Raw genomic sequence first — 25,043 nt, forward strand, 5'->3', positions numbered from 1 at the left:
TTTTTTTATATAATTAGGCTCATAAATTGAAGTGTGGTATATTTGTCTGCAGAATATGGAGATTTTATTTATGGACTAATAAAGTAAAAAAGGAGACCATAAATTGTTATTTTAATTTTCAATTTTGTTTGACTACAATTAAGTAACAATTATGACGTGAAAATTAATTATAATTATTGCAAGGCAACAGTAGTAGGGATCAGCGATCATATGGGCAGCAAGTATTAAGAGCACACATGACACATGAAAGCACAAATGTAGAATGAAAAAATATGCGGCCGAGGATGGGTGGCGGTGTTTGCGGACAAAAAATTAAAATAAGAGTGGAGAAAAAGAGAAAAATGGGGGCGGAGAAAGCCAGGAAAAGGAAAAAGGAATGTGAAGGTTAAAATGCAGGCAAAAAGAACCACATAGAAGTCATCGGTGATCAAAGCTAGCAAATATCGCCAACCCAACAAATTACCACCTGTCCAGAGACGATGAAATAGTACTGCTGTGTCCAAAAGGAGGCACAAACGACCTTCTCCCCCCCACCCCAACACACACACACACACACACACACACAAAGTGTCAGGCCACGCTTTACAGGTGCACAACCGCCGTCTCTCCCCCAGGGCACTTCAATACTCGCAGTAGCTGCGCAAGCACCACCCATCTCTCATCCCTTCCCCCATAGAACTTCAAAAAAAAAAAAAAAAAAGAAGGAAACGGATAATAATTGAACGTTACATTTGCATTACTGTTTAGTTGATAAAGTTTGTTAAAGAGAGTGGCGGAGGAGGTGGGTGAAAATTTAGGTCGCGCCACGTTGCACGTTCTTTGGGTGGATTCAGGACAACTGCTTGTCAAGTACTCTCTCTGGCTCCTTCTTTGTCTTCTTCTAGCGGCTGCAGACTGTACTCTTCTTCCTTTTCCTTGATTTTGGTTTTCCTCCTACTTTCCTATCCACATTGGAAAACAGAGAGACAGATAGAAATGGTTAAGGGTAATGTTGTTGGTGAAGTTGTGGAGTCGAGCAACGAGGTTCGTGATGAGACTACAAACTGTATCGCCGATGGCTTGCCTCCTAACAACCATCATGGTAACCTCTCGCTCTCTTCTTCGTTTTTTTCCACGCTTCCTCTGTCATCTCCCCTTCGCTTTTATGATGTGTGCTAGCTTGGTGGTCTCCTGCACATGGAGGACTGATCGCTCTTAATTTTTATATTTTCCTTTTTTTATATTATTTATTTATTTTATTACATGCTCGATTTTACTGTAGTCAGAAATTTAAGGTTTATAAAAAAAAAAATAAGGGGTTTGAGTTTTATTATGTCATCGGATGCATGGTTGTCTTCGTGGACTAAAGAAATACTGGTTTCTGATCATTTGCTAGCCATTTTATATTTTGAATTTGTTCAATGGGAACACTTTTTCTGTCATAAACCGTTGGAGTTTGGGTTTTTTTACGCTTCTCCATACAGTTGTGGAATTTTGCTGCTGTTCTATTTTCTTTGGAGCTTCAGTTGAGGATATCAAATTCCTAGTTACCATCACCCATTTGTCTTCCTAGTTCTTCTTTTGTATTTCACTCCAATTTTCGATCCTCTCTCTCCAATCAATTGCTGAAATGGTGTATTTTTAGTTTCGTTACAGTTTTTTCTTTCTTTATTGGATAGTTTCTGATTGTTTATTTATTTTTAATTAATTAATTTTTACCTTTTGTGTCTCAGGTGATAAAGATGACCTGTATACCGAACTATGGCACGCGTGTGCCGGTCCCATTGTGTATGTACCCCGCGCTGGGGAGAAGGTTGTCTACTTCCCTCAAGGTCACGCGGAACAGGTTCTGTACTAGTGCTCTTCCCTGTATTTTGCACTGTTACATTCCTTTTTCTCCTGGTTTTGCGTCAATTCTTCCTTTTTCTCCTGGTTTTGTGTCAATTCTTCTTTTTTCATCCTATTGAAATGGAAGTTATTCTAGCCTGTTTTTGCACAGCAACGAGTTCTCAATGCAAGGATTAGAATCAATGAATCATCACCCTAAGTCATTTTTATAACCATATTTGATTTTTAAAGATAATTCTGTATTACTGTGCTTAATTCATCTGGGTCTCAAATTAGGATGATTTCAATTCTAGTGCACTCGTGATTGGACACCTTTTGCAACTAAATTTAATTCTATCTTGTTTCTCATGTTTTGGAACCCTTTATTTAGTGGAATCCGTTTTATTTGGTTTTAGGAACAGAAATGACACTAGAAATGCAATTCTAACCAAAAGATGTTGGATTTCTTGAGATTTTAATTAATTAACTTTTTTATTTATTCAGCAAAACAAAATTCAATTGAATTTATTAGTTAAATTATATGGGTTCGATACAAGTTCAATTGAATTTATCATATTGTTTACTATTCAACTAAACTTGTGCTCACATAAGGGACTACTCATATGATATTAGCCTAATCTGACATAACTTTGTAGACTATATATTATTTTGCTTGCTTTTGCGATTTTAGTAGATTTAAATTTTGGTGTTCTGTTATCCGCTAGGTTGAGGCATACATGAACCAAGATGGTATCATGGAAATGCCTATCTACAATTTACCTTCCATGATCATCTGCAAGGTTGTCTGCGTGCAACTAAAGGTATGCCATATTCATTGCTCATTGTATGTTTGTTCACTTTCAACATTGTGTTTGAATTGAGACACACAGATGGGCACTTGGTTTCTGACTTCTGGATACTAAGTTGAAACATTTTTTGTGGTGGTTTGTAGGCTGAAGCTGCAACAGATGAAGTGTTTGCCCAAATAACTTTGCTTCCAGAGGCAAAGGTTAGTTACTGAGATGCTGATTGAATCTTTTATACTTTGCTGTGTATGCTCATACAATGTCACAATCAGGGGTTTAGCTATTTAAATTAAGATCTTATTGCTACACATAATTACATAAATATTCATTGTTTTTATAGTGGAAATTCATGTTTAATACTGTAGTTCCTTGCAGCAAGACTGGCTAAGCTCAGAGGAGGATGGAAATTCCCAGCCCTTGCCTCGCAAAACTTATGCGCTATCTTTTAGCAAGAAACTCACATCTTCTGACACAAGCACGCATGGTGGATTCTCTGTTCTAAAGCGACATGCTGAGGAGTTCCTTCCACCCATGGTTGGTAACCTTTTTGTGATTTCCTAATGAGAACATAATGAGTAATACCATAAATATTGCCACTTATTTTAGTTAGGTTTCTTTTCTTCTTTTAACCATTAACTATATGATTTCATTGGGTTTGGTAATTCCATTGAGCTCTTCTATTATTCAAGTTGTCTATAACAATTGATTATATAGCACCTTGGCATTATGCAAGAGGTTGCCATTGGGTTCAGTGAGCTATTTTCTTGTGGAATAAATTTTACTTTATGAAGCATGTTGCAAGAGATCTGAAAGAAGAACAATTTTATATGTTATAGTTGGTGGTGCAGGACATGTCTAAAGATCCCCCAGAACAGAAACTTCTTGCAAGGGACTTGCATGGTTCAGAATGGTGCTTCCGTCATGTTTTTCGGGGTATCTTTTCCTTAACTTCAACATTTATTATAGTACAAAATAATTTCCATTTTCATAGCATTTTCTTTTTTTCTGTCTATTGGATCACATCATTTGGCCCTGCTCTTGTTTCTTCCAAAGAGTGCATGAATGGACATTTTTCATCAACATGTGGATATTGTTGGTAGTTCACAAGTTCCAAATGACTACTGTAACAAGATTTTTCTATCTTGACCTTCTGAATCAAATTTCTTGTTTTATTAAACACAAATGTAGGTCAGCCAAAGAGGCACTTGCTTACAACTGGTTGGAGCGCATTTGTGACGTCAAAAAAGCTTGTTGCTGGGGATGCATTTATCTTCCTTAGGTCTCTCTCTCATCCACATGCATGCTTGTCTATGTTCCAAGGACTCCATATTTAGGATGTGAAGTTTGCAAATTTATCCGGTCATGAATGATGTTTAATGTATTTGTATTCAAAGTTGAGTTTTAGAACAATTTACTATTTGCTGTTTCAGTTTTATAAATATCTCTATCTGTCATAGGAATAATAGTAAATTTTCTCCAGAGGAGAACATGGAGAACTTTGCATTGGGATTCGCCGTGCTTTGAAATTACAGAACAATGTATCAACGGCAGTCATCTCTGCCCATAGCATGCAACATGGGATTTTGGCCACTGCCTTACATGCCACTAACACTGGAACCATGTTTACTGTGTACTACCATCCTTGGTAAGCTAATAGTCATATGTAGTGCTGGCCACAGGCCGGTTCTGGTTCAATTAGTCAATCCAACAGTTGATTTTTCCAAAAAAGGTTATAACACTAATTTCAAGCTATTATACTGGGCAGCCCTATATTTGTAAGTTCTAAGCACGACTTGTTATGTGCCTTTTTGTAGGATAAGTCCTAATGAATTCATTATTCCTTTTGATCAATATGTGAAGTCTGCTGAAATCGACTATTCTGTTGGGACAAGGTTCAGAATGCTGTTTGAAGGTGAAGAATGTCCAGAACAGAGGTGCAAAGCCTTGTGAAACATTTAGCTCTTTTCACTGTTCAGTTTATTTTTTGAGCTCCTGAATTTGCCTATCGTATGACATATTACTGTAATTTGTACTAAATAGCTCTATAGGAATATTTCCAACATTACAGTGGCCTGTACATGTTTTAACAGTAACTGCAAAGATGGAAATATATAGTTTTGGCATGTAAGTTGGTTATTTGAAACATTTCTTTTGCTTTTAGCATCTGTTAACCTAATGTAATCATTCTATTCAAAGGATTGAGAGATTTGAAGGCACAATTGTTGGCAATGAAGTTGTTGATCACATTCGATGGCCTAATTCAGAATGGAGAAGTCTTAAGGTGAAAATCTGTGTTTATGATGCCAAAGACACTTTCTGGCCTCTTGGACAGTATCTATTGGAATAATTTAAATAATGTGATCCTCTCAGGTCAAATGGGATCCTACATCGGATGGATTTTCACGTCCAGAAAGAGTTTCTCCTTGGAACATTGAGCCAATAGAAACTGTAAAAAGAAAGTGCATTTCTCTTCAACACCCATCAAAGAGGTTGTGTCCAAAGGATGTATCATTGTGCTTGTTTCCTAGCATGGTCAGGGATGGTAAGTACTTCCTATTTATCATTTTCTTGGTCAACTTTTCTTTTTTCTTTAGGGTTTCTCCTTTCTCCTAACTTTTAGAGAATTGGAAGTTTCTTTCGTGCTTGTTTATGCTATTTGTGTTTTGGCTAATCAAAGTATCTTTATGTAGCTGGCTTATTGCATGGTCCGGTTGAGCATGCAACCCAAAATCAGTCAGAGGTCTTTCAAGGTCAAGAAAAGGGTGACATGGTTGTTGATGATTTGGGTGCACTTAAACCACCACTAATATCACATTTGATTCCAAAAAATCCTGATTCGAACAACAAACCAGTGGGATTAGGGAATCAGCTGCATTTTTCAGTGCATGGCCCATATTATCCGTGTCCCAGTGGTACTGTTTTATTTCCTGGTGGAAACATAACAAGGTTGGGTCTTCCTAGTTGCTGTTGCCCTCCACTCAGCTCTTATGGAGACCCTGAAAACACCATGAGAAGCAGAAACTTGTCAGTTCTGAAGGTCAGCTCTTACAATTCTGTGTCTCAGGACTTGAGAACTTCAGAACTGAAGGATGCAACTGAAGTTCCACATACACCACCAAATGGTGGTGGCAGGTACATGCTTTTTGGAGTCAATTTAGTTAAAAGTCCACCGGAGCTCCCTTCACCACAAGTTGCCAATTATAGTGACCACAAAAGTCTTTATTCTGTTCTTCAAATGTCTCAATGCAGCATTTCAGAGCAATCCAAGAGTCCTTCTGGCATTAGCCCAGAAAATCAATGCAAGAACTATTGTTCTGCCACCAATCTGAATTGCACAGAGGTACTCTTATTCTCTTACCTCTTCTTTGTGTAGTTTTTGACTTAGGGTGGTTCATGGACAAAAACTAGCTAAAATTATATATATATATATATAAGTTCTATGATAGAATATTTAACAGATTAAATGTATCATATTTTGATAATCTTATATAAAATATCTTATAAAATAATTAACAGCATTGTTGTTGATGGAACACAGTAAATGTTTAGGTCACATTTCCTCTTGGCAGAACCCATTTTCAAATATGTAAGTTCATGTTTCAAAGAAGGAACATCAATGGGGAATAAGTTATGTTATAAATATATAAAGAAGAAGAAGGAAAATGTTGTTGAACTCCACTTTAGGAAAGCTGCATGCTGGGTTTTGGTCTCATTATGAAGCAACTATACACATTAATGAGGGCGCTAATTTGGGTTTGAGGATATGATAGTGCTCATTTCGAATTAAATGGCTGGGCACTCAGTCTTAATGAGATTCTAAATTTAAGAGAATTATCAGGTGCTCAAATATGGAGCTGCTAGAAGATCAGTTGACCTCACTCGATTTGATGGTTATGAGGATCTCATTCGTGAACTTGATCAAATGTTCGACTTCAGGGGAAGCTTGATTGATGGGAGCAGGGAATGGCAGGTAACATACACTGATGATGAAGGGGACATGATGCTGATTGGAGATTATCCATGGCAGTTAAGTACAAAAGTGCAAAAAAGAAATGTTCTAGCGTGTAGATCTCTAATGGTTTAGCTATTTATTAATTTGGTGATATTGTACCTGCAGGGAATTCCTGTGTATGGTCCGAAGGATGTTCATCTGCTCAAAGGAAGATGTTGGCAGGCTGAATGCAAACTGACCAAATCGAGTGTCTGTATGATAACTCTGGGTCAATTCACTTTGTGTCATCTGGTTCGATTTTGGGCAATTCCATTAATAAATGAGAGAGTGTGATCTTGGTCACTTTGTGTCATCTGTACGATAACTCTAGGTCAAGTTGCTTTGTGTGAATGCACTTTATCCTCATGCAGTAATATGTGTGATATTTATGGCGATGATCCTAAATGGGATCGCAGTTTGCAGAACATAGACACCAAATAATGTTGATGCTTCTTTATGTTTGAAGGTTTCAATTTGGGATTATGCCCTTTTTATTGCAACGTGCAGAGTGGTCTGTCTTTCATACAGATTCTTCATTCTTGTGAGTTCCAATTTTTTAACATCACATGATTATAAAAATTTTGTTCTGTACCATTATTAGTACATGGAATTCAAACGATTTAGATAACTCAAATAAATAGGTACTTAACCTTAGTTCACTCCTTAACCTTTATTTATTATTTTTATTTATTTATTTTTTTTTTCCAGTTCATTTGACTTAGGGCTAATGTTATTCATGGATTATCCCATGGGGGTCTCACATGCAAACAGCATTTATTTGTTTCAAACGACGTCGCAAAATTTTCGATTAAGTTTACCACGACGTCGTTCCATTTTTGACTGGAAGGATAATCGAAAATCCGTATTATCCGGAATGTCCAAGGGATAACTGACAAATCCGAAATCCATTGCAGTCTCCACCTAAAATTTGGAATACTGAATGCTCTCATTTCGCCTTCCCGCCACCGCCAAAGGATAATAAAATTCGAAACCATGAACCTATGCCGACTATCAACCTCAAAATGCCACAATCTTATCTTGCCTTCCTCAATTACCCGTCTTAGTCCCCCAATTGTTATAGTTGAGCTTCATTTCCCTGTCACCTCTAATTCAAAACCGATTCGGCCTCCCATACAACCCCAATTTTCGACCACCATTTTCAGATATCAGTCTCCTTCACATCCACAAAGCAGCCAAGAAGACGATAAAGATGACCCCGAAGCGCAAGTTCAAGACCTACGTGTTCCCGACAATTGGTTGCTCCCTTCCAAGGCTCTCCAGGTACAATTTCCCCTCTTCGAAAAATTTTAGGGATCTTTCTTTTTTTTTTTTTAATTTTTTGGTTTGCGAATCAAACGCCTTCAACGGCGCGTGCAGGAATCAGAGTGGCTTAGGGTGACGCTGCACAAATGGCTGGATGATGAGTACTGCCCTGAGGAAACGAACGTGGAAATCAGTAAGGTTGCTGCCCAGTCATACTACGACTCTTTGGTAGGGAAACGGACGGACCTGGGTGAAATTTTGTTGAAGATGGCTAGAGAATTGGAATCCATTTCCTATCAAGAAAGCTTTCATGGGGCATTTTCCTCGGCAAATGCTGCTGTGAATTTGATTGCCCAACGCATAGAGCTTCAAGGTAAAAATTTCTGATTATTAGATACCCTATTATTTTCTAGGCCAGTATCGTTGCTGCAATGCTTCTATGCATGTATGCCGTCTAATTTGAGCATTATGCACACAGAACTATATGATTTTGCTGAATTATACGCCCCCTTATATGTTTTGTGGAACTGTTCATGCATTTATATGTTCATAAGTGCATTATTAAACGCGGGATCCTAAAGTGAAAATACTGCTTAAGCAAGTACGAGTAAGAATAATGATGTTTAAAGTAAGGACATGCCAGCAAAGGGATTTGATTATATGATGGATTTTAATTGTTGTTTCTATCTGCAAGGGATAGACAGTTCTGTTGTCACTAACACCAAGGCCCTTGGTTGGTAAAGGGGCTTTATTGTATTAGAGATAGAATTTTTTTTGGAATTTCACCTGTAAATTTGAATTTTCAAGCCGAGTAGTTCTCTGATATAGCATCAAGATCTCTGACTTGATGGTCTAGAGTTTGAATTCTTAGGGCTCCTTTTATAGCTTATAGATATCAAATATCAGTATAAGGTAATGGTGCTCTTATGCCTAGTGTAAAGCCTCTTAGTAGGCATCCCCATTCCTCGCCTGAACATTCCAAAAGGAATAAAAATTTTCGACACAAATGTTTAGCTAGCCTTTGCTAGGTATGGTCTTGATATTAAAGTCAGTGTTCACGGGCCTGGGATGCCTGCTTGCTTTCCTGGCCCAATATGCACTATCAAGCTCACTTTCAAAATGGGCCTGTCCTGGGATATCGATTTTGGAGCTGACCCAACCCAATAAATTTCTGGGGCAATCGATTTTATTCAGCTAAGCTTAAAGCTTGGTCAATGAGCAAAGTCTAGGCCCAATTGAGCCTAACCCAAACCTGGCCGTACCTACTCATTTAATAGGCCTATCCAGTACCAATTCCTCATCCTCATGAACAACCTTTCGTCAGATAAGATTTCTAAATTTGAAAGCCAGCATTGTCAACCGAGTAATCATTTTGAGTCAAAACAAATTTATGATATTGGGTAACAAAGACGACCCTACAGCTAATGTGGAATAGGAATATGTAACTTCTGGATCTAGATACCATCATAATTGTGGGGAAAGGGACCGTTGCCAGTCATTTTGAAGTTGATTTTTTTTTTTTTTTCAAAGCATTTTGAAGTTGATTGCCCCCATGACATTAAACATTGAAAATTTGGTGACGTAAACTGTTTAGAGGGCCCCCGTCAGGATCTAATTGTTTTCTTTAGTCCGACTAATCTCATCTGAGGTCTAGTGATGGGAGAAATGTTCTCTGCACCTGTGATCATACGATACTATGTGAAGAATTATTTGCAGAATATCGGCCTATATTCAGCAATAGTTTGGTGTACCATCATTGTTAGTTTTCTAAAATGAAATGAATGAGCTTTATATCATGCAAGTCAAATTAGGTTTAGTCGATTACTACTGGGTTAATAATCAGAATTAGTTAAGACGATCTCTCTTACTATTGGCTGTTACAATTATTAATAAAATACGAGCTATGGTCAGATATTTCCTCAAATTTTCTAAGAACTTTAACATATTGGCGGATAGGTATTGAAGAATTATGATAGCAATTTCTAACCTTATATTTTGTTTATATATTTTTTTAATTAAATTAATATTCAATAGCATGAATCGTAAAACTTCAAAATCTTTTACTAAAAAAAAAAAGGAGAAATTAGTATTGGAGAATGAGAACTATCACGTGACTATTGAAGCGTCATGTTCGTCTGAAATATGATGTGAATATGCACATGGGCATGCTGCATAAAGAGCCGCCAGATCTAAACACGGGCTCCTTCAGTACATGACTTGGCACATGTTAGTGGGTCTCGCTCTTGCAGCTCTTCATCTACTCCAGTATCTGGATAAATTATGGACAATCCAATCATTTGTACTTTGAATTTTTCTTTAGCAAGATTTCAAGATTACAACTACGTAAATGCCTTTTATATTAATTATTTTTATATTATAATATAATTTAAAATAAATAAATAAATAAAATATATAGTACAAAACAAAAAAAAAAGGTTTAACTTAGTGTTAAGGTTTTATTTTCTTTAACTATTTTTTCATTTTATATATCAGTTAATTATTAAAAAAATTTTGAAGTTTAGTAAGTTTTATAATTAAATTTTAAAATTTATATAATTATCAATTAAATTTTTATATTTAATTAATATCTTAAATTAATTTGAATGTTAAAAAATTATTAGTATATTTAAGTGGAGTTTTATATCAATTGTCATATAATTATTGGAGTTTCATATCATTATTGAAAAAATTACATTAGAAATCCTAAAATAGGGTTAATTGCAAAAAAAAAAACTATAAAATTAATCAATTTTGCTATTAAATTTTGAAGTTGGTATAATTGCCAATTAAATTTTTATGTTTGATTGATATTTTAAATTTGATCGTCAATAAATTATTAATATATTTTAACAAATTAGAAATTATAAGTGAAATTTTATTTTGCAAATATAATTACTTTATGTCATTCTAATCAACTTATATATTTAAATCAATTTAATAAAGTTTGTTCACTATTACTATCCATATGCATAACAACATAATACAACATTAGAAACATAGCAAAATAAAGTAAAATTAAATTATTTCTCCTCTGCATAATTAACTCTTTTATTATATAAACTATTTTATTTTGGTTTTGTTAACACTTTAACTTTGCCCTACAAATCATTAATCAATGTTATCATTTTGACCATATTTTTTTACTGAATTGTATCTATTTCTTAGTGATTTTATTGATAATCTCTCTTAACTTTATAACTCTTTTCTTAAAAGCATTTTTTTTGCTGAAACAAATGTGTTAATAGCTTTTTTTCTCGGCCATTCACAAGGTGAATTAAACTATTGGAGGAAAGAACAATTATTATTTTAAATCAATTACCTATTAATATCAGTTATCAACAAACTTATAAAGTGTAACTTCTAATTAAAATAATCAAAATAAAAGCCATTATAATTATCTTTCAAGTAATACATATTAACACTTTATTGAGGGTTGGATCAATTTAAGATATTAATTAAATGTGAGGGTTTAATTGATAATTAAATAAATTTTAGAGTTTAATTGCAAAATTTAGCAAATTTAATATTTTTTTTTGACAATTAACTCTAATTTGAGTTTTTTTATTTGGTTTCTTCAATGATGATATAGTAGTTGATATGGAATTCTTATTAAGTATATTAATGGTTTATTAAATGTTGGGTCAATTTGAAATATTAATCAAACAGGATAGTTTAACTGATAATTATATAAATTTTAGGATTTATTATATAATTTATTAATTTATTATATCATATCATTTATATATAATTTTTTTTATTGTATCATATTTATTTTATTATTAAAAAAATAAAAATTAAATAATAAAAATTAAGAAAATATAAATAACAGTGTAACATATATACGTTTCCTATGCAATATATATATATGTAAATCGAGAGAAAGGTAAAATGGTCTTCTTATATTGAGACATTAACGGTTGATTGAAAACAATTTTAATATCGCAATTTTTTAAGTAATTTAAAGATGCATCAACTGAATAATAACTATTCAATATTTTTAAATCCATTATCAAATGGATTTAAAGTAGCTATTAGGAATAAAACTTTCATCAGTTATTTCAAACCTTTAATCCAAACACTGCCAAAGGAAGACTGTTGATTGAAATAAAGAGGTAAAAGTGAAGTGAAATGAAGAAATGAAAGTGAATTTACTAAAGAAACATGGAAATATGTAAATCTTACTAATTGAATAAATAACCGAATATTGGTGCACGAAGCATATAATTTAGTGCTTCTTTATTTATGTAAATGTGAGTTTTTCATAAAAAAAAAACTGTATTTTATATGAATGAAAAAGTATGTAAACTAAATATATTGAATAATCCCTCTTTCCCTCTCTATTCTCCAAATTAACGGAGAAAGAAAGAAAAGATGGCCGGTACTTGAGGGAACCATGTCCCTTCAAGACGTCTAGGTTGCATATGATAAATCTCCTTTTTAAGGTTGGAAAATCTCATGTTGTGATTCTGTAACTAGGTTTTGTCATTGTCATTGTTTATACGTGTGATAGATCCTTTTCATTAGTTTCGTTATACTCCCCTGGAAATTATGCTCATCACGGATTCCGGTTCATTATCGCTACCCAAAGTCGGATAGAGGATACTCATAAACACAACAAGCAAATGATATTTTAATTAAAAAAAATTATATTTATTTTATTTTAAACATAATATTTATATATTTAAATATAAAATATATAATTATTAAAATATAAAATTTAGATGGATGAGTATTTTATTAACAAAATAAAATTTGAGTAATGTAATTATTTCACATTGAAAATAAGGTTAAGAGTATTTTAATTGTTTAAGTTATAATTAATGATAAATTGGACCAAATATTCCTTTAACCTTAATTACAAACTTAAGATTTTACATTTATAAAGAAGCTCTGGTGTCCGCTGCAAGAACTGAAGAAAAGCCAGGGCTGAAACTATAGCCACATCTTCCCTTCTCTGCCTCTTTCTCTATTTGTAACATACGCTCGCAAACACACATTCATGGCATTCCATTTCCAGAAAAAAAGTGCTGGTGTGTACTCCATTGGAATGTGAAATGCTATCTTCCATGGAAAAAGCAAGAGCAGAAGGTGCAGACCTTGTTGAGCTTCGCATTGATTCCATGACATTCTCTCACATTTCTCAGGCCCAGAAACTCATTAAGCTAAGAACTCTGCCTACTATAGTTGCTTTCAGGTATTTCCTCCTACTTATTACAATAAACAACCTCTCTTGACCACACTTACATTATTTAAAAAACCAAAACGCTGAACTGACTATATATATGATATATGATCTATCACATCTCAGAAACTTCACAAAAATGGTAAATAAGCTTCATTTTGATACTTTTGGAAAAATTGAAGTTACTTAGTAATTTACTCCAAATAAACGAGACCCGAGAAGGCTGGAAATTATTTCATGGAACTCGTATACTATGATTCTTATATAATTTGAGGCTCCAAGTAGTTCTTCCATTCCACGGTAATACGTAAGTTTAGTATACCAAGTTTGAGTCTTAAAGCATTCGTAAGAAATTATACATTAATCTTTAATTTAGGCTGACAACACTTTAGCAAATTATTAAATTTATTAATCATTTTAACTTTATTAATTATTTTTAATTGATATGAAATAAGTAAAAAAATACAAGTCAATTTTTAATTAATTATTGATTTTAAATCAATTATTTTTAATTATAAAAACTAAAACAATAATATTAATACTTTTTCTATTAAAAAAAAAAACTATGACACAAAAAAATATTTAGAATGAAGACATATTTAAATTAGACTATAAATGGATTAAAGTCAGTTAAATTTAAGTTTGACTTGAATTGTGATTGAATCAATTTAAAATTGAATTAAAATCAAGTTGGGATTCAGTTTTATATTAAAATTAGATTTTTTATTTAAAAAATAAAAAAAATTAGATCATTATATTTAAGCAAAAACTTAAATGGAGGTAAATTAAAATTTGAACCAAATTAAAATTGAAACCAAAATCATAAATGAACTTTAAGAGTTAAATCAAATTCATAGTTTCAATAATTAGAGAGAGCTCTTGATTTTATGTTTTAATCAAGTACTTAAAAATTAAAATATAAGAAATTTTTAAAAAGATTTTAAAATATAATATATATATATATATATATATATATATATATATATATATATATATATATATTATAATTATCAATCATGTCGGGTTCCATAGTCTGCCCATGCCTCATTAATGAAACATTAAAGAGATCAAAATATGTTGGAGCTATTGCTTTCCTCTGTTTTTTTTTTTTTTGGCGATTGCTTTCCTTAATCATGTTCAGATGGAAGAGCCTTACAATTTTGTGGGCCACCACCATTTATTTGCCCTTTTAGGGTTTGTCTTTTCTTTTTCATGGTTAAAAAGGGAAGACAAAATGGGTAATTGAATTATTATTATTATTATTATTATTATTATTATTATTATAAAGATAAATAAAATCATCACTCACAATATGTAGTAAAAAGCTTATCAATTGAATGATAAAAATTAAATCCCATTGGTTATTAATTTTTTAATATTTAAAAAAATTACGGTGACAAATCTTTTTCCTTCTTAAAAAAAAAAAGGAAATCGAATATTTGACTGAAGCATAAGAGCATTAATTTGAGCTATGGCAATGGCAGGCAGAATTCATGGAAGACCAACGTTAATACTTGGCTGCAAGTAATGAGATCAGCTGTGGATTTAAATGTTGAATTTGTCGAAATGGACTGTGAGGTGCTTATTCATTAATTGCAATCATTTATAGGTATTTTGATGTTTATTTTCGGTTTTTTTTTAATTTTTCATAATAGTTTAACATAGAAAAATTATAATTTGAATATTAAATTGAGCAATAATATTTTGCAGATAATGTCTACATTTTTTTAGTGAATTTTTTTTTTTATATTTACATTTAGGTGTTTTTACATACAGTAACAAAATTTATACGTGGAATTTATCATAATATTAGTTAATATAATATTTATAATTTTTTTTATTCATAAATTAATTAAGTGCACATATCTGGGTGCAGTATATTATTTATATATATATATATATATATATAATAATTAATAACTATTAACCTATTAACGTCTAGGTGGGCTCAATCAACAACGAATGCCCACAGACAAACCCAACTAGTTATTGGACTTGCTTTAAACTAATACCACGATACTGCGACGCGTCGTTTAATTTTACACGCTGCCTTTAACTCATGTCAGTGCCAACTTGCCACCCTTCATAAGATAAATACGACATGTCATCCGTGAACCAGTCACCAGATATTGTCTGCTCTTGGCTTAGATTTTTGCAAAGAAATGGGAATGATGGGAGGCTGAGGCGCTAAAGAGGTGGCGGACGTGGCCTGGAAAGCCATGGAATTTACCCACCACCATGGACACCTTGAAACTTGTCCCAATTTTATTCATATGAGCATATTTTGCAGTGTCGAGTGAAGTGAATAGGTTCGTATCATTGACTCGAATCAAATGGAACTTTTCAGGTGGCTTCTGATATCAACATGACTGAATACTTGTACAACAGAACCAATAGCAAGTTAATTGTTTCGAGCTATGTGAACAGCGAGAAACCTTCGACGGAGGAGCTTGGTAATCTGATTGCTTGTATGCAGTCTACAGGAGCAGATGCGATTAAGCTAGTAATCAATGTGGATTATATCACAGATTTGGCAACTGTTTTTAAGATGCTTGCTCATTGCCAGGTAGATACTTCTCTGATTCAACTTCTGAAAAATTCCATTCACAACTATTATATTGTAATTTTTGCCTGCAGGTGCCACTGATTGCTGTTGCAATGGGCAGTAGAGGACTTATAAGCCAGCTTTTGGGACCAAAATTTGGTGGGTTTTTGGTGTATGGATCTTTGGGAGACAAGCCAGTTCCTGGCATACCAACTCTATTCAGTCTTAGGCATGTTTATAAGATTGAATATATAAATGAAGAAACAAAAGCTTTTTGGTCTAATTTCAAATCCAGTTGGCCATAGCAAAGGTCCTATTGTGCACAACCCTGCCTTTAGACACATAAGATATAATGGATTTTATGTTCCCATGCAAGTGGATGATATTAAAGAATTCTTTAGAACCTACACAAGAACTGACTTTGCAGGTTTCAGGTATGCAGCCATTTATTAGTTTTTGCATTACCTCCCCTGTATGCTCATATTCAAATTCAATCTGTGAACTGCAGTAGACCATACTTAACTCAATTATGCCTTAATTCCAAATTGGAGGGGTTGGTGTTGGCTACATAGATCCATTTCTTCCATTCCAACACTGCATTGTGGAGCAGTTTTTTTCTAATGAATGGAAATTTCCCTTTTTTTGATGGATGTAGTGTTGGAATCCCACACAAGGAAGCAGCAGTTGGGTGCTGCGGTGAAATCCATCCACTGGCTAAGGTTAGATTCTGCAATTCAAAACTAGTATTTCTTCTTGAGCTAACTAATTAATGATGCATTGCTAGAGGTCAGTAATATTCTTTGGCAGCAATTTATGAATAATTACTAGAATTCCATAAATCTGAGTAACAGAAGAGATCTAATATTGGTTTGAGTAAATTCAAGTTAATTAATGGCATTAGGCCTCTTTGAAGTTCTTGGTTGGTTATATTGATAGTTTTATATGTAAGTTTCTAAACTATGGCATTCTTGTCAACCAGTCCGTAGGAGCTGTAAATACTATAGTAAGGAGACCTACCGATGGGAAGCTGGTTGGTTATAATACAGATTGTGATGCTTCTGTTAGTGCAATAGAGGATGCACTACGAGGTACTATGTTGATATTTTTATATTTTCTTTTAACAATGCATTGCATCTTTCTAAAGAGTATTTGTCTTTAGGTCAGAACAGAAGAATGAAAAAGAGAAAAAGAAAGCCCCACTTAGTTCATCTTCTAGTCTCTATCTGGTATCACAGGTCTTTAGCATCTACTCTTAAGTAATTAATACTAAATTAGAATCTCTCAGAAGCTGAAAGAGATAATTAGATCATAACATCTGTGATTTGTTTAATGGGTTTTGACCTCAGTAAAAATGATGATGTTGAACTGATTCATTGTTGCACTGGAAATGCAGAAAGATGGGCTACCAACAGGGGAGCATCAGACATTTCACCTCTAGCTGGGAAAACTTTTGTGTTGGTTGGGGCAGGAGGAGCGGGAAGAGCCCTTGTTTTTGGTGCCAAAATAGAGGGACTCGGGTCATTATTTTCAACCGTAATTATGGTAAGCAATGCTTAAATTTTTCTCTTCAAACAATACGATTAACATATACTTCTATGTCCAACTATGTTGCTATGTTTTGTAAAGAGAGAGCAAAGGCTCTTGCAAATGCAGTGTCAGGAAAAGCACTACCATACGAAAATCTGGACAGATTCCCTACAGAAAATGGGATGATTCTTGCAAATGCTTCTGCAGTTGGAATGGAACCTAATTCAGACCAATCCCCTATTTCAAAAGTTCTCTCTGTCTCTGTGTCTCACTCTATAGAACTGTGTAACAGAGAATTTATACTGATCTATAAATCCTTCACATTTCTTGTCTTTAGGAGGCCTTAAAAGCATATGAGTTGGTATTTGATGCCGTTTACACGCCTAGAAATACAAGGCTCTTGCAAGAGGCTAAAGAGGCTGGTACAATTGTAGTGAGCGGGGTTGAGATGTTTATCAGGCAGGCCCTTGGTCAATTCAGGCTGCTCACTGGTGGCTTAGGTTTCAACTATTCAACTTATATGAAATGGAGAATCCTTCTTATGACTATTAGAAATAATTGTGTTCTAACATTCATCTTTCTTCCACTGCTATGCAGCTCCAGAGGCATTCATGCGCAAGCTGGTCTTGGAGCAATTCTAATTGTATGCCCCACCATGCTTAGTACAATTTGCGGATGTAAATTTCTTCATCACTTTCGTTTTAATCTATTGGGATAATAGAAGTGCAAAGAAGCCTACTTGCTGCTTGTCTCATGTCCAGGTCAGATTGGTTGAAATTTTTGTATCAAATTCTGTAATATATAGAGTAAAATCTGCTGAGAAGGAAGCCAGCCATGTGCCTGAGATACCTTTTGTATTCGCTAATGATATAGCGGTAACATCTGCCTTTACTTACAAGCGTCTCTGCTTAAAGTTGTAGCAATACACTCCTATTTTCTAATTTTATAAATAATTTCCTCAAAACATTCAATGCAATGTGATTGAGTTGGATTTTGGTATAACAGGAGCGATATCTAATCATCTCTTGAGCAATTTTAAATGGTAATTTAAAAAATAGTTCCTTAAGCAAGATGGAAAACTTCCCCTAAGCAGAATGGATACTGAGAAAGGCAATGAAATACAGGAAAAGTAAAATTCCATACATGATTAATGCTTCTAAAAATCTTTATTAAACAAGGTTAGCACACCACCTGATCTGGTGCAGGGAATTCCAAACTCTTAAATGATGTAAAACCTCCATCTACCACCAAATTATGCCCATTAACATACTTGGCATCCTCAGATGCAAGATATAGTGCAGCATTAGCTATATCAATAGCCTCACAATTTTCCCCCTCTAATGTACCAGTGTTGTGTACTATTTCCACAAGCCGTTGAGCATCAACACCTGGATAAAGTCGACTCATTTCTTCCATGACAAGTGGAGTTGGAATAGCGAAAGGTGATATGCAGTTGACTCTGATCCCATACTTGCGTAGCTCAGATGCAACAGTCTTAACAATGCCTATAACAGTGGCCTTGGACACAGCATATGTGTGTTGTGAAAGACCACCAATGACTCCTGTGACACTGGCAGTACAAAGAATGGAGCCAGTTCTTCGGGGGATCATCACACGCGAGGCATGTTTGATCCCAGCCATTACTCCTCGCACATTGATGCTCATGACTCTATCAAACAGAGCAAGGTCAAGGTCCACAATACTTGAAGGAGAGTTGCAGGCTACCCCTGCATTGTTGTACATTATGTCCAGTTGGTTGAATTTAGAAATGGCAAAATCTACAGCATTGGATATATCAGATTCTTTAGTTACATCACAGGCAATGAATGCAGCGTTGGATCCGAGTTCTTTTGCAGTGTCTTGGCCAAGTTGGCGTTGCATATCAGCAATAACAACTTTGGCACCATTGTTAACGAATTTGGTTGCGGTTGCCTTCCCAATACCACTTGCTGCTCCAGTGATCAGTGCTACCTTCCCCTCTAATTTCCTATGCCACAGCATATATATAATAGAATACTTGTGCATCAAATATGTCTATTCAACCATGCAGATTGTAGTCTAATACTTTCTACTTTCTGATAATATCGTATAATATGAGCAAAAATTGCAACAGTAAGTGATGAATAATCGCACACACCTTCCATGCTGGGTAGAAAATCCCTTGGTGAAGATCTCAGCAAGTGAAGTTCTTGAAATGGAAACACCTTTACTGTTTCAATAATAATGAGAACAGTTTAGCTGTATTGAGCTATACTACAAGAAAGGACAACTACAGCACATCTTTTCTTATCTTATCATAGCCGACCAGGCATTGGGTCAACTCCTTCGCCGCAGAAATTCAAGATCAAGTTGAATTAATCTATTAGCAGAAGAAAAGAAAAGATCCTCACTGTACAAGGAGAAGCTGCAATACAGCTCTCCCGGTAACAGCATATGTAGGAGGGAAAAACAACAGAAGCTTCAATCAATCTTATGCGATGAAGATCTAAAAAGAAACATACCTAAATCCAAATTTGAACATACTTCCACAGCAGAAGTGAAACAAAGAGATCGGTTTAGCTGTCAGTATGCCGAGCTCGTGCTCAGTTAGCCTCCACGGTCAAGCTTTTGCTCTGGGTGGAGAGTTGGAAGTTATTGCCTGGCGATTATGCCCCTTCCTTTTTATAATAAGCTCTCCAAACATGTCGGATTGCTGACGGACAAGGGCTTGCCAGCTTTCAGCGGTAAGTTCGGTAACATGTCCAAGGGAAAGAACTTGCTCACTTTCAGGGGTAATATGGTCATTATAATTTATTATTTTTTTAATAACGTTTGGAAATAACGCTATTATCCTCAACCAAAGTCGATAAATCTGCATTGATTAGCAAAATCTATTAATTAAGGATTTCTTAAGCATTTTCCATTTTTTGTCACTAAACTTTTTAATTAGAAGTTTAATTTTCTAAATATTTTTAACTATATATATTTCATACTGATAATATTAATTTTAACTGTTATAAATATTATAGTTGCTTGTTACGAAATTAAAAATCACAGTAAAGAAAAAAAAATAATGTCTAAATCCCACCAATTTAGAGTAAAATTGTTGAAATTGATAAGCTTGATTATTTTAGAAGGATACCATGGAAAACAATACAGCCGAATGCAGAATGAGGCTTTTGAACATTACGTTGGAGTTATCGCTGAACTTGAGTATAATATTTAAGAGGGCTAAATAATATTCATTATTTATAATTACTTATATAATTAAAAGAATTTTTTTTTATTTATAAACATACTTAAAATATTATATAAAACATTATCATTTTAAATTATAACACTTAAAACTAATAATAAATTCATCAAATTACTTTGTTAAACTTATTTTATCCACTAATCTATTAAAAAGTCAGTAAAATATATTTTATAATAAAGTAAAACTAAATAAAATTAAAAAAAAAATTATTTTAAATGGAAAATGATTTATAAATAAAAAAATATTAATTAAATAATATGAAATAATAAATAACTGGTTTTATATATTATATAATTATTTATTTTTAAAATAAAATTTTCAATTAAAAAAAAATTAAAAGCCAATGGGGGAGCTGTGGGGGTGGGAGGCGATGGCCACTTTAGACATCTTATAGCTCCGCCTCTTTCTATGCTATACTTGATAAATATCTGTAGATCACAATGTTATATAATGGATACTTTTCTCTCTTGGATAGGTCAGCTGAGGATCCATTGGATATTCATACCTTTTTTTTGTTATTATCCAATAACTTAAAAATACTTGTCATCAAAAGATTTTTTTTTTATTGAACTTCAATGTCCATGGCCAAAATTAATTATAAAGTAAATAATTGATCGACGCAAGTCATGTATCCGACCTTAGCTCAGTTGGTAGAGCGGAGGACTGTAGTCGGAGAAATCCACAGCTAATCCTTAGGTCGCTGGTTCGAATCCGGCAGGTCGGATTCTTTTTCCTTTTGTCCATTCAATTATATATGCCTCACTCCTTCAAAGTCCAAGGCAGTGAAGGCACACAAGAATTAAGCCTGGCCAGTAGACTGTATATGCAAGGAGAATAGCATATTGAGAGAATGGAAATTTTTTATTAAGCCCATCAAGATCACAACATTAATTATAAATGACAAGCTAGATAGTTAAATTATGGAATAGATTAAACACAATTCATGGAACCAAAAGAAAAAAAAAAAAAAAGAAAAGAAAAAACAGAAGAAGATGATCCTACACAAAATCAAGACTAATTAATAACTTAAAAAACTCCATTATACTAAGTTACCTAATACTAGCTAAGAAGATGAGGGTTTAACCCTACCAGCTCTGATTCGCTGGAACATAAAAGAATCGAGGTTGGATCCACACCCCCTTAAGGCTACGTTCTTCAGATCCTTGAGGTTGAGGAGCATTGATGAACTCACCAAAGATGATCCTTTCTCTATTTCGCGGGGCAATAGCTAGTGATACCATCCCACAAATAGATATCGATACATCTCGTCCCAAACCTAATTGGTGTCTCATATTCTTCGTCTCGAAGTAATTCCTTCTCATGTAATATGGTAGGCATCCAACACCAGGCTTTTCCTGCGAAATTATCCTAAAGATATTCCACTGTAAACTCTTGACGGAAAAGGCCACTAGTTTGTCTGCATCGTCAAAGAAATGGAATTCCTCTTCACAATATGCTGCACATTTGATTTTCTTGGGTGGTATCTCTTTGTTACACTTGCGCTTATGGTTTTTCCATTCATTATCCCCACGGCCAATAACGCACAGTTCCAAATCTGATGTATCATTCTGGCAAACAACAGAAACAATGCAATCTTGGGAGGTAGGAGGAGATGAAAATGTAGCCGCATAATTTGAGAAGTTTGAGTTAGGCAACTTGGGAAGGTCTATTTTTGACCCAGAGAATGGGCAGAAGAAGAAAATAGAGTTTTCTATCCGTAGAAGAAGCCATCCATTTTTTGATGCTATGCAAGTGGCTCCACCATTGCCCAGCTCTGGGATGTTGATGGTGTACCTTCTACCGGATTCACTGAGGAGGAGGCATTGAGAACTTTCTCCATAAAGTAGAAACCAAGGTTCACGTAATGGCGATGATTCAATCTTTGCTGAAGCTGTACGAGAAGCAACATTCCAGTCCTTGCACACACCACGAAAGCTGAGAAGGTCAATTATGCCTAAGCCTCCAGCAATTAATGCTAAAAGCTCGTGAGGAAGGTCAGACCATTGTCTGGTTGGTTTGTCACCTTTGCAAGTCCTGCCCAAGATTGCCTCGCTTAAAGATTTAAAACACAACAAAAATTGAAAAGTAACATAACCCATCTTTATCAGATAGATTTCTATGGAGTGTGAGAAGATGTTCATTCTCTTGAAATTAAGGAGAGAATGAGCCATATTAATTGCTATTTATTATTATGAATGGAATTGAAGCATCTAAAAAACGATTTCAGAGGATCATTGATCCTATAACATATGATCAATTAAAATTTTGGATTAAGAATCAGATTGTATGATTAATATAGGAGATGGGAATTTTAATATACTAACAATTAATAAAGCTATTTTCCAGAAAAAAAATTGAATTCAATAATTTAGAACAGATTGGTATTAATTAAGAATGTGGGGTATAATCAAGAACAATAACCAAATCATCTAAGCTGCAATTAAAATCAGTATCCAAATCATAAATTTTGACATTACCTTTGGGGTTTTGGCAAAGTAACCCAATGCTCTGGAGAAGAATTCATTTCTTAATCAGATTGGATGCCAAAAACAGTGTATAGTGATTTATGATGATATACAGTGAAGAACAACTTGAGAATTTATAGCAGCTGTTTCTCCTATGTGGTAGAATTTGTGTCACACTAGTGTTCTAGTTGGAAACCATCTCCTTGTTAAGTGGGCCCGCCATATTAAAATATTTTATAAACTATATGTAACTATGATACTAAAATTATCAAAAGGGTATTTGGTCTATTGGTATGATTTTCACTTTGGGTGCAAAAGATCTTGAATTTGGTTATTGAATTGTCTTTTTTTTTTTAAATAATAAAATAAAACTCCAATTTTTCATGGCTGAGAGAACCAAGCCATTTACTTTGAAGTAATTCTTGCATTTGCTTTGATGATTTGTTGATTACTTGTCTTTGTTTTTAACTTTTAAGCTCTAAAAATGAGTTTATCTGTTTATTTATAATATTTTTTGAGCTTATAAGTAAAAATTTAAAAAGAAAAAAAAAATTAAAGGAGATTAATTTTATACTTTGGTGCTTATAAATTTGTTTCACCAAATATTTTGAGTATATTTTATATTGCTGTTGAAACTGCTCACTTTTTAAAAAAAATATTAATTGGAGAATATTAAAAAATAATTAAAATTAAATTTGATAAATTTTAGTTATAAGAATACTAAAATAATAAAATAACTTTTCTCAAACTGCTTTTTTGAGCCTTCTAAGCGCAATGCCAAATAGACACTTAATCATATTATCCTCTTTCAAATTTTGAAATTTCACTATATATCTCATCTAATATCCATTTTAGTAATTTTAACAAAAAATATATTTATAAGTTATTTTTTACAAAATGTGTTGATTGCTTATCAGTTACTTATAAACACTTTAATTAAATAAATATTTACTTAAAATTTTAGATATTTATAAACTTGTATTAGCTTATAAGTGGTTAATTTTCGGTTAAGAGGATATTTGTTTTAATTTATAAGCTAGTTAAACCAACTTATAAACTCTAAAATAAACTGACCTATTTGTTTATAATAATTTTTAGGTTTATAAGTTAAAAAAAAAAAAAAAGCTGGAGGCACCTAATTTTTCATTTAGGTGCTTATAAGCCTTATACATATATGCTACTTAACTAAATATTTTATTATATTATTTTCATTTAATTTTTTAAATTTTATCATAAATCTAATATTATTTTTCATCAATTTAATAATAAATGTGTTTATAAGTTATTTTTTACCAAACACATTAACTATTTATCAGTTACTTGTAAATAGTTTAATTAAATACATAATTATTTAAAATTTTAAATACTTATAAGTTCAAATTAACTTGTAAACATTAAGTTATTTTTATAGGCTAAGCTAGATATCCTCTAAGTCAAACATCCTATAAAATCAACAATGCTTATTGATTGGATTGGTTATCACTGTGCTTTTGTGCCCTCTTTGAAATTGAATCATTTACATTTTGCTTCTATTTCTATTTGAGGGACACATGTGAAAAGTAGTGTATACCCAATTTTTTGAAAACTTGTGAAATCCAAATGGGGCTGACAGGCCTTAAATTTTAGTTTTACATTTTATAACAGTTTAAATAAAGATATATATTTAATAAATTTTCACGTTTGGCCTAAAAAATTTCAAACAAAGTTTAAAAGGTTGAATTATTATTTTATCCGTTCAATTAAATAAAAAAAATTAAGAAGCTCATATTCTCAAAATTTAAAAGATTATTTTTTATTAGTCTAATTAAATTGAAAAATTATTAGTCTCCATATTTTTAAGATTTCTTTTTATATAATAAAAAAATTTAAAAAAATTTAAATTATGAATAAAATACATAAAAATGTCGTATTCATTCAACACTAAACTCAAGATTAAAGGTATCACTATCTCATCTTATAATTTTAATTTTTAAATTTAGAGTAATTTAAATATAGGTATGTCTTTGATAGACTCTCACATTTAGTTTCTAAATAAATTATAATAAAATTTTAAAAGATTAAATTTTTTTATTTGCTCACTTAAAAAAAAATAATGAACCTATATTCTACATTTTAAAAGATTATTTTTTATTAGTAGCCCATATTTTTAAGAGTTCCTTTTATGTAAAAAAAATTAAATAAATTCAATTATGAATAAAATACACCGGAAATGTTAATCTCCGT

General features: G+C 33.0%; 4 protein-coding genes, 1 non-coding gene and 1 pseudogene across 7 annotated transcripts; 4 read left to right on the forward strand and 2 right to left on the reverse strand.

Annotated features, from left to right (window-relative positions):
- Nucleotides 1–270: 270 nt before the first annotated feature.
- On the forward strand, nucleotides 271–7,103 carry LOC110650061 (auxin response factor 23). 3 transcript variants are annotated; one of them, XM_058152679.1, is made up of 15 exons: nucleotides 273–1,081; nucleotides 1,713–1,825; nucleotides 2,532–2,627; nucleotides 2,759–2,815; nucleotides 2,988–3,146; nucleotides 3,449–3,545; nucleotides 3,801–3,891; nucleotides 4,093–4,257; nucleotides 4,427–4,546; nucleotides 4,809–4,893; nucleotides 4,983–5,154; nucleotides 5,303–5,744; nucleotides 5,862–5,952; nucleotides 6,451–6,638; nucleotides 6,730–7,103. In XM_058152679.1, exons 1-15 carry the CDS (start codon nucleotides 976–978, stop codon nucleotides 6,800–6,802), a joined length of 2,055 nt encoding a protein of 684 aa, XP_058008662.1. In that variant the 5' UTR covers nucleotides 273–975; the 3' UTR covers nucleotides 6,803–7,103. The 3 variants fall into 3 exon arrangements, with proteins under 3 accessions (XP_058008661.1, XP_058008662.1, XP_021660547.2); XM_058152678.1 differs by having other exon boundaries at nucleotides 271–1,081; nucleotides 5,303–5,952; XM_021804855.2 differs by having other exon boundaries at nucleotides 3,461–3,545; nucleotides 5,303–5,952.
- A 350-nt stretch (nucleotides 7,104–7,453) lies between these two features.
- Nucleotides 7,454–8,453, forward strand: LOC110650054 (uncharacterized). The gene is made up of 2 exons (XM_021804846.2): nucleotides 7,454–7,884; nucleotides 7,981–8,453. Exons 1-2 carry the CDS (start codon nucleotides 7,597–7,599, stop codon nucleotides 8,251–8,253), a joined length of 561 nt encoding a protein of 186 aa, XP_021660538.2. The 5' UTR covers nucleotides 7,454–7,596; the 3' UTR covers nucleotides 8,254–8,453.
- Nucleotides 8,454–12,237: 3,784 nt separating this feature from the next.
- LOC110650055 (bifunctional 3-dehydroquinate dehydratase/shikimate dehydrogenase, chloroplastic-like) lies at nucleotides 12,238–18,084 on the forward strand (annotated as a pseudogene).
- Nucleotides 18,085–18,219: 135 nt separating this feature from the next.
- On the reverse strand, nucleotides 18,220–19,872 carry LOC110650053 (secoisolariciresinol dehydrogenase). The gene is made up of 3 exons (XM_058152680.1): nucleotides 19,622–19,872; nucleotides 19,258–19,329; nucleotides 18,220–19,107 (listed from the first exon to the last, which is right to left on the reverse strand). Exons 1-3 carry the CDS (start codon nucleotides 19,639–19,641, stop codon nucleotides 18,300–18,302), a joined length of 900 nt encoding a protein of 299 aa, XP_058008663.1. The 5' UTR covers nucleotides 19,642–19,872; the 3' UTR covers nucleotides 18,220–18,299.
- Nucleotides 19,873–20,987: 1,115 nt separating this feature from the next.
- TRNAY-GUA (transfer RNA tyrosine (anticodon GUA)) lies at nucleotides 20,988–21,079 on the forward strand. Its single transcript is given in 2 exon segments — nucleotides 20,988–21,024; nucleotides 21,044–21,079. It is a non-coding gene; the product is annotated as a tRNA-Tyr (tRNA).
- A 188-nt stretch (nucleotides 21,080–21,267) lies between these two features.
- Nucleotides 21,268–22,454, reverse strand: LOC110650056 (F-box protein At3g56470-like). The gene has a single exon (XM_021804847.2). The coding sequence runs from the start codon at nucleotides 22,452–22,454 to the stop codon at nucleotides 21,441–21,443; it is 1,014 nt and encodes a 337-aa protein (XP_021660539.2). The 3' UTR covers nucleotides 21,268–21,440.
- Nucleotides 22,455–25,043: the final 2,589 nt, after the last annotated feature.

Source organism: Hevea brasiliensis, chromosome 9 (genome assembly GCF_030052815.1).
Source record: "Hevea brasiliensis isolate MT/VB/25A 57/8 chromosome 9, ASM3005281v1, whole genome shotgun sequence".
NCBI classification, from domain to species: Eukaryota; Viridiplantae; Streptophyta; class Magnoliopsida; order Malpighiales; family Euphorbiaceae; genus Hevea; species Hevea brasiliensis.

Coding starts and splice junctions, on each gene's coding strand:
- LOC110650061 (XM_058152678.1), top strand. CDS start 976: ATGGTTAAGGGTAATGTTGTTGGTGAAGTTGTGGAGTCGAGCAACGAG. Junction 1,826..2,531: donor CTCAAGGTCACGCGGAACAG/GTTCTGTACTAG, acceptor GTTATCCGCTAG/GTTGAGGCATACATGAACCA. Junction 3,147..3,448: donor AGGAGTTCCTTCCACCCATG/GTTGGTAACCTT, acceptor TATATGTTATAG/TTGGTGGTGCAGGACATGTC.
- LOC110650054 (XM_021804846.2), top strand. CDS start 7,597: ATGAACCTATGCCGACTATCAACCTCAAAATGCCACAATCTTATCTTG. Junction 7,885..7,980: donor TCCCTTCCAAGGCTCTCCAG/GTACAATTTCCC, acceptor CGGCGCGTGCAG/GAATCAGAGTGGCTTAGGGT.
- LOC110650053 (XM_058152680.1), bottom strand. CDS start 19,641: ATGTTCAAATTTGGATTTAG. Junction 19,330..19,621: donor ATGTTCAAATTTGGATTTAG/GTATGTTTCTTT, acceptor TTATTGAAACAG/TAAAGGTGTTTCCATTTCAA. Junction 19,108..19,257: donor TTTTCTACCCAGCATGGAAG/GTGTGTGCGATT, acceptor GCTGTGGCATAG/GAAATTAGAGGGGAAGGTAG.
- LOC110650056 (XM_021804847.2), bottom strand. CDS start 22,454: ATGGGTTATGTTACTTTTCAATTTTTGTTGTGTTTTAAATCTTTAAGC.